The 19,675-nt window shown below is 34.4% G+C and overlaps 1 protein-coding gene across 2 annotated transcripts in view; it reads right to left on the reverse strand.

The window, feature by feature from the left end:
- The window catches only part of LOC115443660 (homeobox protein unc-4), a 41,150-nt gene that overhangs the window by 11,194 nt on the left and 10,281 nt on the right, over positions 1-19,675 (reverse strand). For both annotated transcript variants that reach the window (XM_030169146.2, XM_030169145.2), the window contains exon 2: positions 3,122-3,294. In XM_030169146.2, the coding sequence (XP_030025006.1) occupies positions 3,122-3,294 (173 nt within the window). The remainder of the gene's footprint in view (positions 1-3,121; positions 3,295-19,675) is intronic.

Genomic DNA, 19,675 nt, shown 5'->3' on the forward strand with positions numbered 1-19,675 from the left:
AATGAAATTGGCATATAAATGTAAATTTTATGCTATGAATTTTAAAATGAAGTCGATACTTCCTCGCTCGCGGCGTGCCGTCGTTCTCGTAAGTTTACGTCGGCCGGGGATGAAATTAGATTAGTACGTGTCACTTTTGGTAAAGTATGGGCTTTTAACGGCTTGAGTGGGACCCTCGCGTAATTTAAAACCGCGATTGTTGTCGCCATTTCAAACCTACACAGCCCATATACGGCGATAAAGAATATTATAACACCTACGCAATATGAATTTGTTATAGATTCATTCGTTTCACTAATCAACGGTAATAAATCTATTCTTGTTATAAAGAACAACATAATATATTAACTTACAAACTCTTTGTAGACACGTGTAACGTTAACACTGACAAGTTAAACCCTCAAATAAAAAGGCAAGTCGATATTCCGAAATCCCTTTTAGGAAAATCAAACGAGAGAAAACAGAAATGTAAGGAAGAGGAAAAAAATCCACTTTACAGACGCAAACAACTCACTTTAAGTTTATTGAGCTGTAATCGAATTGTGACGTCCCTACGAGCCGCGGCGCTCGAGGTCGGCGCGGCGGGATCTCTATCCGTCCTTATCTGACCCGCCCATTTAAATCTATGCTATTCAATCGTGCCGTCTCGCTCACGTCTCAGGGGTGCCGGCGAGATTGCAATCTTTTGATTTATACCAACTATTAGGAGTGGTGCGGGATTGTCCGTCTCTCGGAGGAGATGCGCCGATAAATGTACCAGATACCATCCACCTCAGTACTGATTATAGAAATAGATTTATTTATAGCTTGCGTATGAATGGCGTTTTATGAGAATGTATCTTGCTGAACATGTTTTCAATTATTGTAATGAAGAAATGCAGTAGGTGCCGGGTACAACTTGCGATCGTTGTAATGTTAATAGGGTAATTTGATCGGACGCAAAGATCTTCGGAGAGAGTTATATTATTTATTTCATAGGACATGTTCTTACAATACATTGGGTTAATAGATTAATCGTTAGAATATTCTTTGTATTCATCCATTAGACTATTCCAACGTGTATGAAGCTCGCAATAAGATTTTTACGAAGATTCAATCTCTTATAAAACTTGCCTTATAAAATGACAGTAAATAATATTTGACCTAAGGAAAAATTGTAAATCTGCTCGGTCTCAACCTACCTATGTTACCTGTTGCCACTGGATTATATAAGTCCAATGACTTATCTGACCTTCTTATCTATAATTATATAGAAAATCGGCAATTATTTGTAATTGAAGTAAAGCCTTGCAATTACAAAGTCCATTATATAAAGGATACAAATACAAACCCAAATATACGCAAGTTTCCCTTATTTACTAGTTTTAAATAAATACTTACAAAGCTTTTTATCTCTACAGTTCACCTATTCATACATTTTAAAAGTTTAATCGTAACAAATTTTGGAAAAGGTAAACAAAATCAATGGGCTGCGGTTGTCCCCAAAACGTTTCCCATTCAAAACTGTATTATCTCAAGTCAAACATTATTTGGACTTCAAAAGGTTGTATAAAAAGTTGTGGCGGCCGGCCCCGGGTCCCAAGTGGCCGCTTAGCCTCATAAGATCCGGGAAATATAAAGGAAAGCGTACCTCATTTATATTGAACGAGTACCTTATTTCTGCTTTTGCTTACATGAGTGTATGGATTTCAAGATCATTTATGGAAACAAGAAAAGTCATAGAAATATGCAAGAAACTAATCTTTATTTTATAAGATTTTTTCTTGTATGTAAACATTTTTTTTTTCATGATTTAATTAGATTTGCCCAATACTCCGAATAGAAATGTGAGTGATAACAAAATGAATTCAAAATATACCAATGGATGGACGCTCGTTTTTGATATACAACCTTTCAATTAATGGTAAGTCTTAAGTAGAATTTTTGGTTATATAACATAGAAATTCAAAAATCTATAATTTACACATTTGGCAGATGTAAACTCAAAAGCTGCACAAACAATTTTATTATATATTTTATGAAGTTGAATTATACGTTTCTATTAATTAAATTATCATTTAATAATGACATGGGTACTGTATAATTAATCATACATTTCTGTTCTTATGAAATATGTTTAGTCAATACTTAAACTAAATTATCGTGTTAACTACGGCCAATACAATATTTAAAGAAATTATAACGACTTAAATAATTCGACAAGGTGAAGCGCTTGGACGTTGGACACAATAATTACAGAGGGTCCACGGCTCGTAAACTGACGTTAGCAGGCAAAGGAATTAAGACGTTAAGCATAACACATTTCGGCCTTTCGTCACGTGCTAAATATAATTTAATAACTTGCCCGAATGACAAAGGATTTAATGTGTTGTATAAATATCACTGATGCGGATCGGCACGTGCCGTTATTTATTGATATATGTTTCCTGTGCCTTTCATGTTACAACCTCTTCAATGTTCAAACTAGTTTGGAGAATTTCATTTCTTTATTGACAGCCTGGAATTCACTACGTTACGCTATGATTGGTTTAGTGCTATTAAAAATATAGACACGACTTTATATTTTTTATTGTACAAGTAGTCCATGTGTTTGTGTTCTTGTTATTTTATTTATATCAATCCGATATTAAAAGTTAAGTATGCAATGATAATAGTTTTTTTATTATACGATTTGGCTCGTCATTACAAGTTGAAAGATTATGGTAGAAAAGAAAACTAATTTAGTTCTCTTAGTCTATATAATAATCTGTACTATGCACTCTGTTCTTTTAAAAGGAAAAAATTGTTACACGATACACTAGCTCTATTATTTTCGATCTGGGACAAATACCATTTTAATACACAGCTAATGGGTACGTTCCTTTTTACGATGATCTAATTTGTAGTATGTAATATCAGATATATACACACTTACGCCTTTTATCTCCGAAGGAGTAGGCAGAGGCACAACTGGTGCAGCCACGTTTCGGACACACATTCTAAACTCTGGGCTGATATTCAGTAAAAAATCCCAATATCACTTTCTCCAACACGAGTATTCATCCCTGGACCTCAGCATGCATTACTATCAGATATATTTTTGATAAATAAGTATATATATTATTAAGTATATAATACTTACAGCAACTCTACTTTCTTTGAGGTCGAGCCTCATCGCCAGCGCTTCTCTCATGAACACATCGGGGTAGTGTGAGGCCAGGAACGCCCTCTCCAGCTCCTCAAGCTGCCAGGAGTTGAAGTTGGTCCGTGACCGCCTCCGCTTGCCACTGTCTCCGTCATCATCACCAACACCACCTTAGAATAAGAATATTTTTATAATATTTTGGAAGTAAGATAGCGGCAACCATAACTAATATTTGTAGTAGCTAATTAAAAGATTAATACGAAGAGAAAATCTTTGTACCCCTTAAACACGTCGAGCACACGGATTAGTGTAAGATTTCTCACAATTAATGTTCATATAGAGAATGAGTAAAGAAAAATTTAAATTATGTATAATATGTGCTAGAAATATATTAAATTTAAAGGTCAAATTTCGGCCTCTGTATGACCACTATTCCATGATTTTATGATTTTGTAGTTTAGAAAGTTACACAGGCCAATAATAATACCAGCCTTATAATAAAAAGTCCTGCTAGACCGTCTCTACAATTCAGAGGCGTCAAGTATTATGGCCGCCATACTAGAAATTTCATTATCTACTTCAAGTTATTCTTGTTTTAGGTTATAAATAACCAGTAAATTATACCGGGCAACTATGAGTAATAGATATTTTCTAAATTAAATGGTACTTTATCTGGCACTATTAACAGGAGTCCATAAATCGTCTCTGAGAAGAGGCTGTGACGCAATACGACCATCATTAATTCCTAACTACATTAATGACGATAACATAATACGAAAATTAATAACGTTGTCATAAAAAACTAAATTAATAAAATTGTAGCATTCCAATCACCGAGCGGTCGGAATTAAATAAGACATAACCATAAAAGACACCGGGCAGCTAACAAAATTCATTTAGACAATTCCTTCGCAGTTAAAACAAAGCCGCGACCAGGGGCTCATAAAAAAGAGATAATCTCCGACAAAGCGTCAGAACAAGTTTTTGAAAATAGAATATAATTTCTAATTTTCTCTCGGTGATTTTAATTAAAAATGGTCCCGGGAGAGCGAGATGGTTGCACCGAACCGCCGTTGGGGTTGGAAAGGGACGGCTATAAATTACCCGCTCGGTCCTCGGAGGAGCTAAATAAATTAGAAGTGATTAAGAGGTACGCGCTTCTGTTTTGTGCGGAGCGTATCTTTGTGACTTTTATTGTATGGCGAATGATAATGTTTAATCGAAAAGAAACATACAAGCCAGTAGCCACTATGTTGTTTTAATCGAAATATAACTGTCATTTATTTCTTTACTGTTCAAATGCCACTTTTAAATTAACAAGTAACTTCTCGTAAATCGTAACTCAAATATTAGTATTCAGACAGCAAATCAAGCGAATACGACTTTCGATTCTAAATAATTTGCCTCTATTTGGATTCAATTAATTTGTAAATCACTCTTAGTAAAAGTTTTCTTGTTATCATGGGCGATACGTTACGCTGTCGCCTTAAGAGAAAAGGCTAAATTACTGGCGAAGGAGCGAGATGGCAATATGAAGCCGATAGCATGTGTGAGAGAGACGTATTGCAGTTATTGTATTAAAACAAACGACCGCCTTGGGCACGCAGACAACAGTTTTGGCGCGCTTTAATTTAGTCTGTTCAATGTTTTAATGTCACCGGGGTGGGGGGAAGGGGGATCCTGTGGCGGTCGGGGAGGACTTACTAAGTATCTATTTGAGGGCTGTGGAACGATGTTAATAAATTCGTACAGTTAATAATTCCTACTTTGTTTTGCTTATTGATGGAGATTTTTATTTCCACATAACGTTTGTCATTTTCGAAATTATAATTGATACATATTCGTGCTTTTTTGCCATTGTACCCTATTGAATAACGTTTAAGTGTTTAAGTGTAAATTTGAATGAGAGCTACTGATTAAGCTAATTAGATCGTAAGTTATCGCAGACAAATCACTGAATGTAATTCAAATTGATCAATATTGCTTTAGACGTTATCATATAGTTGAACCAAAACATAATGTTGAATATATTTAGGGGAAGGATTAAGATATTTAAAAATTATAAATTCATTGACATGACTAACTTGTGCGCTACAGAAATACGGAAAAGAGGTATTGGCCGCACAGTCGCTTTGTCTCTTTCTACAGAGTAGTCAATTTTGAAGCCATTCAATTCCCTGTGTTGCCAACTTTAGATCTTGTTTACTCTATAACCGATAAAAATATAATATCAAGCAAACTTTTATCATTTTAGTTGCCTAAGGTGCTATTAATGCCCACGGGAATATTTTCACAACAAGGCATATTTCTAAATTCACTTACAAATATTTTTATTTTATTCATAGAAGCGGTATCTAATGGCGACATCGCCGAATTAAATGTTTCTATTCAATAACTGCCGTTATTTGTGATGCCTTTTATTTTTCTATTACGTGAACTGTAGGGGAACGCTATGAGAGCACTTTTCATAGCGAATTGTATATAATTTATGAGTTGTATTAGCCGAGATGTTATCTTTATTAGAGTATTGTCTGATTGCTTTTTCACGAGCTGCGTTGTGCATTGTGTCTATTGACAATTTGTTTGTATTTGGGCTCGGAATATTATAGAAAACTAAAACTTACTAAACTAAAAATCTTGAGGATTGTTTGCAAATATATTTTGTTGTTTACGTTAATTTCTATTGCATAAATAATAATATTATTTTTTATAAAACTGAGATTGTTGTCTACGTTAATTTCTACTACATAAATAATAATATTATTTTTTATAAATCTGACTTCACGAAAATTCATGATCGTTGGTTTATGAATTTTCATTGAGTAAGATTCATATAGCATATCAGATGCTAAGAATTCAAAAAAATCAAGATACAATGGTCCTACAAAACTTAAAGCCAGGATAATACCTACATTAATTATACGTTTTTAGCATCTGTTTATCTACCCAGCTTGCCTCGAAGGCTCTCAATAGCCAGCGCAAAATCGAGTTCCAAGATTAGAAGAGACCGTAATCGAAACTTCGTCGATGAATATTATTACAGTAATATCTCTTGGAATATTATAAATTACTAAAATTATAATAAAATCCTAATTTAATACAAGGTTGGTAATGAAATAGCCTGTTAATGAGATGCATATTGATTTAAACTGTTTTGGAACGAGTTCGTTGCCTAAATAAATTTTTAATAATCAATAAACTTAGACACGCACAAATCGTGGTATTTTTGGTGTTAATTTGAGTGTGGACGTTATTATACTGGGTTTTTCTACGTGTTATGTTTCAAATTTATAATAAAGACTAGCTCTTGCTCGCGGTTTTGCACGCTAGTGTCCGTTTAAGGATAAAAATAGCTTGAATAAATCAATAATGTTATAGGTTCTTTTAAGAGAATCTTCAGAATTATAGCTCTAGTTTCGAATATCAAGAATCACAACCATATCATATATTAGTTTTTAAGAAGGAAACTAATTTACTGAATATTAACAAAATATATAAATTGTATAGAAAAAGTGTAACTACTAATACAATGCATAAAATGTACAGAAGGCAAACTCTATCTAATAAATAATAATATACAATAAATTAGGCAGTATTACACGTATTCAGCCAACCAGCTCACAATATTGAGCCATTTTGTAACATAATGTGTTAGTTGACCAATTAAGTATAAGGCGCTCGCTTTCGTGTGTTGACTTGTCAGAAAATGGTCATGTCATTACGTCAATGGCGTCTAAAACAGAGCATTTACCAAATTATTATTAATTTACAATCTCGGCTGTAGCTTTAAACGATCAGTAAAATGTTTAGTGTTCGTATTAAAATTTAATGTCATTTCTCACTTAATAAAGGTCTAGTGTTATTAATTTATGATTTATTTTATACTTGTTGAACTATTAAGATACTGACGTTACTCAAGTTATTACGTTTTTATCAAAAGCCTTTGCGAGCAATAAAAACAACTGATACAATTTGTCAGAAGTGTTCAACGTACGTAGAACTTTGTAGGTAATGAAAACATAATTATAGTGACGGCACAAACGGATTGATAACTTTATCTCTCATAATGAAGAGCGAAAAGGCAAATAAAAGTTATTGTATATGCTTCTTAATAAATATTTTATTGCGAAGTTGAGTGGTTATTACTATATTTAGATAAGTAAATACATTTGTAATATAAAAAAATGTTGAAGGCGTATACCATACTTTTAATATTATAAGAATACTGCTAAGTGTACCTTCTTGAGAATCTCTTTTATGTGCAAACACTAAAGGCAATAAAATTTGCAGCAAGCAATCAAAATACTGGATGCATTGCTTTATAATTTCATTATTCTGCGAATCAATTGATCGGTCATCGTGGGCCGGACTCGGGTGTAAAATTTGCTAAAATTTACCAGTAATAAGGTTCCGTTGAAACAACCTAACAGCACTGCGTACTTATATCGCACTGACGTATAATTTTGTCCTTATAACAGTTCACACTATGGGTCTGCACTGGCCAATGTTTCTTGGTAAATAAGAATGTAATTCGCAAAATGGAGTAATTGCAAAATAAACAATATGGAGGGTGTCGCGATTCGACTCGGCCGAATTGTTACTTTGTCATCATTTTGTTTTCATACATATATTATGTTAGCACTCTGATTGCTATACTACATATAATTTGAACAAATTGCCGCTAGTTATCCTATCCAGTTAAATAACTTGGTTTATTATTTGAACAAATATGTTAACAATGTGAGTCACATTGTTTGGCCTTTTCAACGGTAAATAATTCTAATTTTTACCGTCGTGAAAGATGGATGAACATCCATGCTACTCTTTCTTCGTAGCTACTTATATAAAGTGAAAAATGATGATGGATGCATAATTAACGATAAATCTTAATTACAAAAATGTAAACCGTAGCCTATGAATCGCGTCGTAATTATTTTATATGGAAAATAAACATAATCAGGGTACAGTTAAGTTTAGTGCGTCGTGTTCCCATAGCCCCGAGTGGCGAGCGCGCTCCACGGTCACTGTAATTTGCCTTCGATCCCGAGAAATTAATTTCCGAAATCACCGGCAGTAATAAAGTTATAATTTTTAACCAAAATAGGTACCTGCCCGTGTGGACAGCCGCGTCCTGCAGGGGCGAAATCGGAACTTAATTTATTCCACATGGCGCCATTTTTATGCAAACACATTTTTTGCTTAAGTCTATAAATACATCAGACTGATAAATTATTATGTGACTAAATTATAGGTATTTATATATTTCAATAATTAAGCTAAACATTTGCAGCCGGCGCAGATGTCGCACAACTACGATCATTATATAAGAGTCGACACTAGAACAACTCTAATCCCCGCCTATCTCGCGCTTAAAACCGGTACCAATCAAATTTTAATAATAAAAAACTAACGGTGTAAATTGGTATATAAATTTCATAATAACGATAATTATAATCAATTAATCATGTCGGTGTCGGCAGTGCGGCCCTGTGCGTCTCGATGAAGACATTGCTTCGAAAAGTGGCTTCATTAAGCGGGCCGCGGAGTGAGCGGTTCTGCGAAGCGCGTATTCCGACCGGTCTAATTGAATTTGTATACGATATCGCTCTCTACTACACTTTGTACAACATTGTTAATTGCATGAACTTAGCAGCTTTTTCAGCGGATGTTGCGATTTGATGCGTTTCAATAGTGCACCGTCTTTGATGGTCGTGCGAGGAAATGCGAATTACAAGCTTGATGATTTCATGCAAGTAAGGTGTAGCATGAAGCAGATTTATTTATAATTTTTGTATTCGCAAAAATACACTTACACAGCACTTTGGAGCTTTGAAAAGGATTACTAAGCTCATCTATACTATTATATAAAGCTGAAGAGTTTGTTTGTTTGTTTGTTTGTTTGTTTGTTTGAACGCGCTAATCTCAGGAACTACCGGTCCAAATTGAAAAATTCTTTTTGCGTTGGATAGCCCTATGTTCGTGGAGTGCTATAGGCTATATATCATCACGCTATACCCAATAGGAGCGGAGCAGTAATGCCTAATCTCAGGAACTACCGGTCCGAACTAAAAAAATCTTTTTGCGTTGGATAGCCCTTTGTTCGTGAAGTGCTATAGGCTATATATCATCACGCTATACCCAGTAGGAGCGGAGCAGTAATGGCTAATCTCAAAAACTACCGGTCCAAACTGAAAAAATCTTTTTGCGTTGGATAGCCTTTTGTTCGTGGAGTGCTATAGGCTATATATCATCACGCTATACCCAATAGGAGCAGAGCAGTAATGGATAATCTCAGGAACTACCGGTTCGAACTAAAAAAATCATTTTGTATTGGATAGCCCTTTGTTCGTGAAGTGCTATAGGCTATACATCATCACGCTATGACCAATAGGAGCAGAGCAGTAATGGCTAATCTCAGAAACTAGGAGTTTGAACTGAATAATTCTTTTTGTTTTGGATAGCCCTTTATTCCTGGAATGCTATAGGCTATATATATCATCACGCTATGCCCAATAGGAGCGGAGCAGTAACCGCTAATCTCAGGAACTACCGGTTCGAACTGAAAAAATATTTTTGTGTTGGATAGCCCTTTGTTCCTGGAGTGCTATAGGTTATATATCGTCACGCTATGACCAATAGGAGCGGAGCAATAATGAAACATGATGCAAAAACGGGGACAATTTATTAGTTTTGAGAGCTTCTGTTGCGTGCGCTGCGTAAACGGTTAAAGTTATGCAACAATAATGTATGACGGGATTGTTCCTCTTAAAACGTTCTACAAAAATATATCATAAAACAAAGTCCCCCGCTGCATCGGTCTGCCCGAACGTGTTAAACTCAAAAACTACCCAACGTATTAGGATAAAATTTGGTATGGAGACGGTTTGAGACCCTGGGAAGAACATAGGCTCCCGGGAAAATATATAGCGTGACTTTTATAACGGAAAATTTTAGCCCGAAAAACTTTATAACGCGGGCGGAGCCGCGGGCAAAAGCTAGTATATAATAACATTTAAATTATGATTTTTTAATATGGAATGGCAAAGTATTAAATATGATAATTATACTATAACCTACCGAATCCCAAACTAAGCTGTTAATGGCAAATCTATTCGCAAGTAGCGTGTATGCTTTCCAAACGGTAAGTCAAAGTTCAGACGATGGAATAGTTTTTTTAGCCATTCAGCATTTTTAATGTCAAAAGAACATCCTATGTATTCCTTAATATTGCCCAATGTTACATTATTTTAAAGAGTTGACAATCTCAAAGTTAAAATTAAATCAACATTAATTAAAAATGATAATGTATCAGAGGTCATATAATAGTGCTTATTTTTATTCGATAAAAACAAGAAAAATCCAATTATCTATAGGTTTTCCTGTGTAATCATAGAAATGTTTTGGGGCTAATTACGAACTGGCATATTTAATTTGGGTTGGTTTATCTAACTATGCGCACATTATAGATTGGAGTATGTTTTGCTCACCAAGATGGCGCCCTGGTATTTTATCATATTCAATTTTTAAATTTTTGCCAAAACTGGTAAAAGGAAATAGAAGTTAAATGTACTATATAACACATTGAATACCAGTGCTTTATTACTTAACATGAGTCTTGTGGAGGGTGTATGCGACAGCCATGAGACGATCATACTTTTTGACTAAGATATAGAGTTTGTAGAGTAGGAGGTTAGACATTTTTGATACCTTACTTCTTACCTTATCTTAGGAATATTATAAATACGAAATGTAAAAAAATGGCTTTTCAAGCGGGTGAAGCCGCGAGCAAATACCTAGTATACTATAAAAGCGAAAACCTCATGAAGTTATAAGTTTTGGCAACCTATTTAATATTAAATGTCTTGAAGAATTATATTTATACGCTCAACAATATTAATCGGGGTCATTTTGATATTGCGTTATTAAATATAACCATTAACTTATCGTCTTGAAAAAAACACTTTTACAATAAATTACTCGAAGCGTAGGTGTAATATAAAAGTGCAAGTTTCGAACATAATAACTATCAATAAAAATATTTTTTAATTTTCTGAGGCCTATTCCCATTACTACTACTCTAAGAATATTCGTCGCAGAGGCAACAACACGCTTTTAGTCAGAAATGCACTCACGCACACGCCATATTCGCACCAAAACTACATATGATCAAAAAACCAGGAAATAAAACTAGGAATTTTGGTGAAAATATTCGTCGGTAATTGATGATTTCCGGCACAATATTTGCAAAGGTAAAGAAAAGTATGCGGATTGATTTATTAACGCAATGTCAACATGATCCTTTATACATACATACATAACATCACGCATTTTATCCCCGAAGGGGTATGCAGAGGCGCAACTAGGGCACCCACTTTTCGCCAAGTATGTTCCGTCCCATGATGTGATAGGGGGCGAGCCTATCGCCATATCGGGCACAAATTCCAGACTCCGGGCTGATACTGAGCAGAAAAACCCAAATATCACTTTGCCTGACCCGGGATTCGAACCCAGGACCTCAGAGCGCTATTGTACCGGACGTGCAATACAACTACGCCACCGAGGCGTGATCCTTTATATTTTGATATATTAACTAACCTCCGTTACCAAGTTAGATAAGCACGTAATGTATAATCCAAAGTGGACTTATAGATCGATAATGTGATACAGAGGTAAGTGGTCATGACGGTATTGTTGTGATAAAGAATATGATTAAATAACATTATATGAACAAAACTTGCCAAACAAGCCAGTGCATCTGATTTGTAAATGAAAAAAGGAAAGGATAATGCCTTGAAAACCTGATAAAGTTGAATATCGACTTAAACCTAACAAGATCTAGACTAATAGCTACTAGACATGATTCTATACTTAGATGGGTGAAACGGAAAATATTATAGAAAGTATAATAATTGTTTTCCAGGATATTAGGAGTTGCAATGTCGGCGTAGCCTCGTGCTCATATTCAGAACCTATTGCTTACTTCCGACCTAACCAACAGGAAGAACGGTTGGTGGTTGCTGAGAAGTCCAATCCAAAATGGATTGTTCTAACTTGCCTTCTAGAATTATACTCAAACATACATATGAATGTTTGCCACACTCCCGAGCCCAAATTATGCATAGAAATTACCCTGAGGCGAACTGTCATCCCGCTTTAATAATTGCGACCGACGACCGACTTAATGGCGTATGTTTAAGGAAATTTCGAAATTATGAGCAATATACATGCCATTTGAGGGCATTAGCGCGTGCACTGCGTAAGAAACTGATGCTTTTTCATACACTTTTTAACGAAGTCTTGTAGGCTTGTTTATCTTCGTTAAAATAAAAAACTGTTTGGTTATTTAAGTGGTGTAGCTTTTGCACCTTTTTTAATTAATCCATGCGAGAGTTAAATGCATCGGGTAATCATCAACGTTTAACGTGTTGCGTTCCAATTTATTTATTTTGTACGATTTCCTCTTTCGCTTTTTTTAGTTAAGTCTACGCGTATGAAATAATTGCCGTCTTCAAGAAAGTATATAACTACTGCCTATGCCAATTTCATGTTCTCGTCAAAGTATATTAATTTTAGTTTGTTTTTTAGTAATACATTATGGGTATCTATCTGTATATATCTATTATCTTAATTGTTTGAAATGCAATATTTTTCTAATGAGTTAAATCTCTCGATTGTTCTCTTATTTTTATGACGCTGTTATTCTCTGTAAAATGTAGAGGTTTTCCTTGTCAGTTACTGTCACAATATGTCAAATTTGACAGAACATGACATCATGTCAAAGCATCGTTTAAATGAACCGTAACTTTGTCGAGTCAGTGTAAAAAACATGTATCCGTGACAAGAATCGAGCATATTGATTGTACCACAGCTCTCACATTTCATACTCAACGATACTCAACACCTAAGCAAAAAATTTCCAGATAAATAACACAGACAAGCCTTAATCACTCTCCTTCACACAACGTTGGCATTTATAATAATTTAAAACTCATCTTTTTGCGTTATAAAAATATTTTTAATCTATAAAATAGGAGATGGCTATTTTCACATGGGTTGTGAATATATTGAAGTATATCGCTGGCGGGCGCCCGGCGGCTTACTCCGGCGCAGCGGAAGATTGAAACATGATAAATCGATACTACCATACGCGGGGTCCTTACCCGCCATTACGACCGGCGGTAATAAGGTGTAATAAAATTTTAATGTTTTTACCAAAACAATATTGATTGCCATCGGTTGCCGATGCCGGGATTAATTACTGTGTTGTGACAAAGCTATGTTAAACGATTCTTTGTGGCTTGTTTTTGGGGTTCCGTAGTTGGTGATTTTTTTATTAGTGGCTGTCTAGGAATATTGTATTGATAATAAAATATGTCGTTAGTTATGGTACCAATGGGAGTATAAAATGATTAAGTTTTATGAAAATATTTTCAAAATAATGTTACAATAAGCCATTGTCGATTAGGTTTGTACTAGCTGTAATAACTTTGCAACCCTTAAAATTAAAGAATTGAAACTAAAACTGTTACTAACACAAGGAATTATTATGTAGTATATAAGGTTATATTCCCGTGACACACGTAAATGTCATGTAGCTGTCATGTTTGCCGGCAAACATTCTGATGCTTCAAGGGGTTTATCACTACTAGAATTAAGACGGCAAAGTTACGTTTATTTTATTGTTTGTTAATATATGCAGAACCCTATAAAAACAGTTCAAGACATGCTCATCGTTATTTTTACGATATTTTCTTATTATGATAATTCAGTAAACTGTTATAAATAGGTGTGTATTTTTTATGTCAGAGTAGTATTTAAAAAAATCTCCAATCAATTCGTCTCGTTGTTACGTCATTTTAAACTTTATAGATTATAATTATTTCATACAAGATAAAGCTGATAAATAAATTATGGAAGCGTTTATTAATCGTCAGGAAATTTTATACAATATTTAAGATGGTTATTTTTAAATATATGTATACTAATATTTCACGCGGTTAAAGCTTGTAAGTTTGTATATACAGGGTAAGTGGTAACTGAGTGAGTGACTGATAACATCCAATAAGGAGCTATAATGACAATCAGATTATATCTTTATTTTGAAGAACTTAACAGTAGTGTTTGGATTACCTCATTGTATGCTTTATAATATCTGCCAACTTCAATAAAATACAACCGTGAACATGAGCTTATGTTTTTATTGCTTTGAATGACGAGACTACCTTGCCGTTCGCCTGATGGTATGGTTATGGGCTCCTTTTTCCGCACTTAGCCCGTAAAAAGTCGGGCCATTGTGCGTTCGCCTGATGGTAAGCGATACGACCGCCCATAAACAGTAGAAATATCATCCATCACCTTGAGTCGCAAAGTATTCCACTGCTATTACTACTGTATTCACCATCCTGAGACATGAGATGTTAAGCCCTATTACGTCCAGTAGTAACACTGGCTACAATATCCTTTAAACCGGAACACAACAGTAACTACACACTGTCGCTTGGCGACAGAAATAAACATTTTGATGATACCTATCCAGGTAGAATCTTACAAATGAGAGCCCTACCACCAGTATAATATTTAATAGAACTGATTTCATTATATTTTCTAATTGCTATTAACCTTCACCTACAAATACTAAATAAATAACATTTTTATCCTCCAATATTCACGATTTATATGTGAGCACAGTTTTTCTAGCATATTTCCTTGTTCTCATCTCGGGTCTTATCATCGGAGTTAATATTTTTTGTATGGAAAAGTGGAACAGTTGTGGCGGGTCGTACATTACCCGTCGGGCGTCCTTCGGGACCTATAACTCAGTGCTATCCTGTTTGTTGGAGGGGCTGTTTAATGATCTACGTAAGATCATAGCTCTAGAAGTGATATGATTGTAAAAATTACGTAGGACTTGAGTAAATTAATGGAAAAGTACTGTTTATTGTATATCTTGGATTTAGGTGTAGATCAAGAAGTGTGATTCAAGAAGCGTAAAAATATGTTCCTACGATTTTGGAAAAGTATAGGGAATCGTAGTGGTTCTTATTTTTATTGAGATAAATATCTTATTCGATATCTAGGAATGCCGTTATGAGGTTATTATACTTTTATTACAAATATAAATGCTTTGAAATAATATTAAATTTACACGCAGAAGTTACATCAAAAATTTTCTTCACCAACAACTGATCCTAACAATTTATCGACAACCCATACAGTGAATCAATCAAGTTCATGATAAAACTACCATTAAATGAGAATATAAAAAAAAACATTAAAAACTCGGTAAGAAATAAAATACCGAAGATATCATTGCTTTAAAATATTAAACTTATATACAGATGTTACATCAAGAATGCTCTTCACCAACAACGTTAATACTAACAATATATCAATATAAAACAAGGTGAACCTAACATAACATCTAATTAATTTGCTCGGGATCGCTACGCGCTCGCAGATTGGATAATCTATTGTCGTTATTATAAAACAATGCGTTCGGTCCCGCGGGGCCGATAGATCAGTCGCTGTCGGCTCCCGATGTGTGAAGGCTGCCTACATAGTTACATGTTATTTATTACTAATACAATAGGAACGTAGTATTGCAAAATATTTTGAATTTAATTAAAAAATTAAGACATTTTTTAACTCTACGTATTTTTAATCGCATGTGATATTTTGATCGTAACTCATTCACTCATGTGTTTAATACAAACATATTCAGCGAATATATTGGCCTTAAACAAAATTGCATCATTCAACAATGCCATTGCCATAAAAATGTAAACATCAAAATTGAGTTTATCAATGACGTTAACCCCTCAATAGGCGCGGGTATAACAGACCGAGACAGTCGGCACACACAAGGGCCGTATTATCTGCGGCAGTAACTTGCGCGTGATTTATTGGTGTTATTATCATATCTGCCTTTCCGGAGACCTACGCGCTTCAAATTTCGCCCACATCTTATTTGGATATTATGAAAGGAATATATTGCAATTTTTCGTTTTATTCGTGTATGTATGTGTGCTGTTTTTTTTCTTGTGCAAAAAAAGATTTTATCTATTTCTAAGAGTAATACTAAACTTAATAATGTGTTGATACAATACTATATCCTATACTATTCTTGCCACGTCAAGCAACGTTTTTTTTCCTACTTTAATAAAGCTTTATTATTTTCGAAATGATGACTGTATGCACTTTTATGTTGGTCCAATATTTTCCCACGAAACTATAAAGTCGTTCATAAATATTGAATCAAATGTTCAACTAGGGCATCGAGTTATCTCACAATTAATAAATCAAAACATCATTTTTTTACAAGCGGCTACCTGTTCAAAATCGTTTTACGACTCCAATTATAATCACATAGTTTGAATTTATTGATCACAAATGATTTTATCGATTTTATGTCATAAATAGAATTACATTCGCAAAGGAGGTATCCAGAGTTTGTAGTTTGTTATCTGGTTTACAATTTATAATACAAACAGTTCATTTTTAAATTTGAAGTGACCAAAAATCCTAACGGCCCTTTGTACCCCACGACCAGAAATGTCGTAGTTAAAACATTGCGCGCATCAGGCGTGACGCGCGGGTTAATTTTATGCTACATTAATACAACGGAGGGTTGGAGCCACTTTTTAATAGGGTTAGTTATGGTGCCGGGTCTCTCAGACCCCTGTTTGCTTTCTCAGAATTAGCAATATGTTACGGGTTAGTTTCTATAGGATTATCTCCTTGTATTATGGTAATAAACGGGCTTAATTTTCCACTCGTATCTATTTGAGCTATACATCCTGCTTTTTAAAGGGCAGTGCATTGTAAAAGGTCAAGTGTGATGTTTTTAAAAGTGTAACAGATAAAAATATTGCGTACCAGGACCGCTGTGTATGTGTTCATACTTCATACGCTATGCATAACTCAAGATTATGATAAAGGCATGGAATATTTCTTTTGGTGTTTGTGTCAAATAAAGTAATTAGATATTGTCATAAAAAAAATTATTACCTCGTTACGGAATAGGGAATACAGTAAACTTGATAGGTAACAAGCAAGTTGCCAAGACTATGGTATCTTGTTTTAAAGAATGTATCAACCAGCCTCCATATTACTACTGCGGATATTCCTGACTCTCTCCTTTGTTGTAGCTTATTAAAATTTTAGGCGTGGTAACAAATAACATTCTTAGAATGTTTTAAAATATATACTATTACACACTTCAAAAGAAAAGTATTATTTTTTAGGTACTGTAATACCCGTAAAACAAATTAATAAAAATCAAATGGAAACACCCTGCAAAATGTTTATGATGTATGCATGAATAAAAAACTACAGATTCACGCTACATATCTGCCAGTAATTTGTTTGGCGCCTTTTTTATAATTCCATTTACAAAAAACATGGGTGACATTTTTTTATTTTAGTCCCACGCAAAAACTTATTTAATATTTAATAAGATTGAATCAATTCGTTCCGTTTTTAATTTAACATCCTATGCGGATTTGTTTTTGGTAGTCTTTTTTGATTGGATTTTTTTCATTAATTCACTGACGTATTTATTTTTTAAGTAATAGAATTTTGTTAGAAGGTTTGTGCTAAAATATTGGAGTGAAAAATTAACAGCGCAATGGGTGGAAAAATATGTTTTGTGGTCTAGTCTAGATTATTTCAATTTTAGTGGTTATTATGTAGACTACATTTTCCAGTTGAAGAAGAATTTTTATCACTTTATAGATATATAATGTAAGCTATCTATGTTTTACAAGAGTCTTTCGTCGTTAAATTTAATCAGCTGTGTTTACGGCAATATTAAATTTGCAGATAATTATTAAAGCCATTTATTCTACCCTCGACGACTAGCGACAAGCTAAAATTCTATTCCATTTTTCAAGGTATGTGGTATGGGTACCCTCTTAAGATTAGGAAGCATTCTGATTTCGCAGCATTTTTACACCTCTTGCCACTGTGATAAACTTGCTAGTTAAAATTACTACCAAATTAAAAAGTCGATTATTCCCATACATTGTACATATTTCTCAAATACCATTTCTGGTTAAGGTTTTATGAAAAAAAAGGATAGCCTGTCGCTCACAAATCGGTAGTGGGACAGACGGTTATTCGACGGTTGAAATTTTAATTTAAACCATCTTTGATTAATATAACTTCGCCATTGATATATTAAAAACAAAGTAATAAATGTAGATATCTGCAAATTTTATAGCCTCAATATAGATAAACAAGTCTCCAATCACATTCTGCTAGATACCATAATTAAATATACAGGCTGTTTTGAATGTAAAATGTTTAATTAATGATAACCTAAACACGCATCCGTAATAGACCGTAACGTCTCTTAAATCATTGAATCCCTCAATGGCCATCAAAATGAAACACCGAACCAAGTACCTGAATGTCGATACCCACGGGGCTTATTCTGATATCGCGCAATAAACCGCTAAACTTCACGACATATTGGCGTATCACACTAGTCTCCCGTGACCAATTTCTGGAAAGGGTGTGAGCTAAAATGGTGCGCTATGAAAAAGTAAACATTAAAAAAGCGTGGCGAATTTGACAAATGCGTGTTTTGGGGCACGCGACGACCGATTTGACACGCGTTGCGCGCGCGCCGCAAGATGCTATGTCGAGCGGTTATATTTAGGAGCAATCAAATTTTAACAGCCGTCGCCTGTTAGCGTATGAATTTCAAAGCGCTTCAGCATTTTGCGCTGGTTTTTTGTTTTGTTCGCCATTTTCACATTTTAGTTACCCTATTATCATGAGCACAAATATTATTCGAGACGTGGAAATTAACGGAGAGCAATTACTGGCGTATTATGTATAGTTGTAACATTTCAGATTCGTAAATAAATACCTGAAAATAAGTCATAAATTCTTGGCTAAACCAAAAAAAAATTCTTATACCGAATCTAGGAACTTACCGTTCTTGTATGACGCACGCGTTCATTACACCGATGCGATATAAAGCAGTTAACACACTAAATATAGTTGTGTGGTTGTACATAATATTACTACGATTAATATTAAGAAAATTGCAGGCGTTGGCGTCATAAGCTGCGTCTCAAGTGTGACCATTACCTTGTTAATAATCTTTAAGAGCGTATTATAAAAAAATAAATACCGTCATGAAAACGACTAATGCGTACATGAATCGTTCATTTGTCCATTAAAATAACAGCTGTATATCAAGCTCTTATATGGCGCTTCGGTCATTTAGTTTTATACTAACTAACGTTCATGACTTCGATTGTATATTCTTGGTATCACTTTGCCGATATTTGAAATATATTAATTAAGGAATTCAAAAAAGCAGTTTTTAGTTAAAGCACATGGCGTACCTTTTTTTACCAAGAACGGAGTACAAGTTTTAAAACGTTATCTTTTTCTTTACAATTTATTTATACTTATAACAAGCTCTCATAAATAGACGGTCTTGTTTACAATATAAGCGGGAGGGCCGTGGTGTAAGGAAATGGCCCTTGAAATTGCCTCGAACCCCGCACATTCGCACACCTTGCCGACTGCCCTAAT

The sequence above is a fragment of the Manduca sexta genome, chromosome 12, assembly GCF_014839805.1.
Source record: "Manduca sexta isolate Smith_Timp_Sample1 chromosome 12, JHU_Msex_v1.0, whole genome shotgun sequence".
Classification (NCBI taxonomy): domain Eukaryota; kingdom Metazoa; phylum Arthropoda; class Insecta; order Lepidoptera; family Sphingidae; genus Manduca; species Manduca sexta.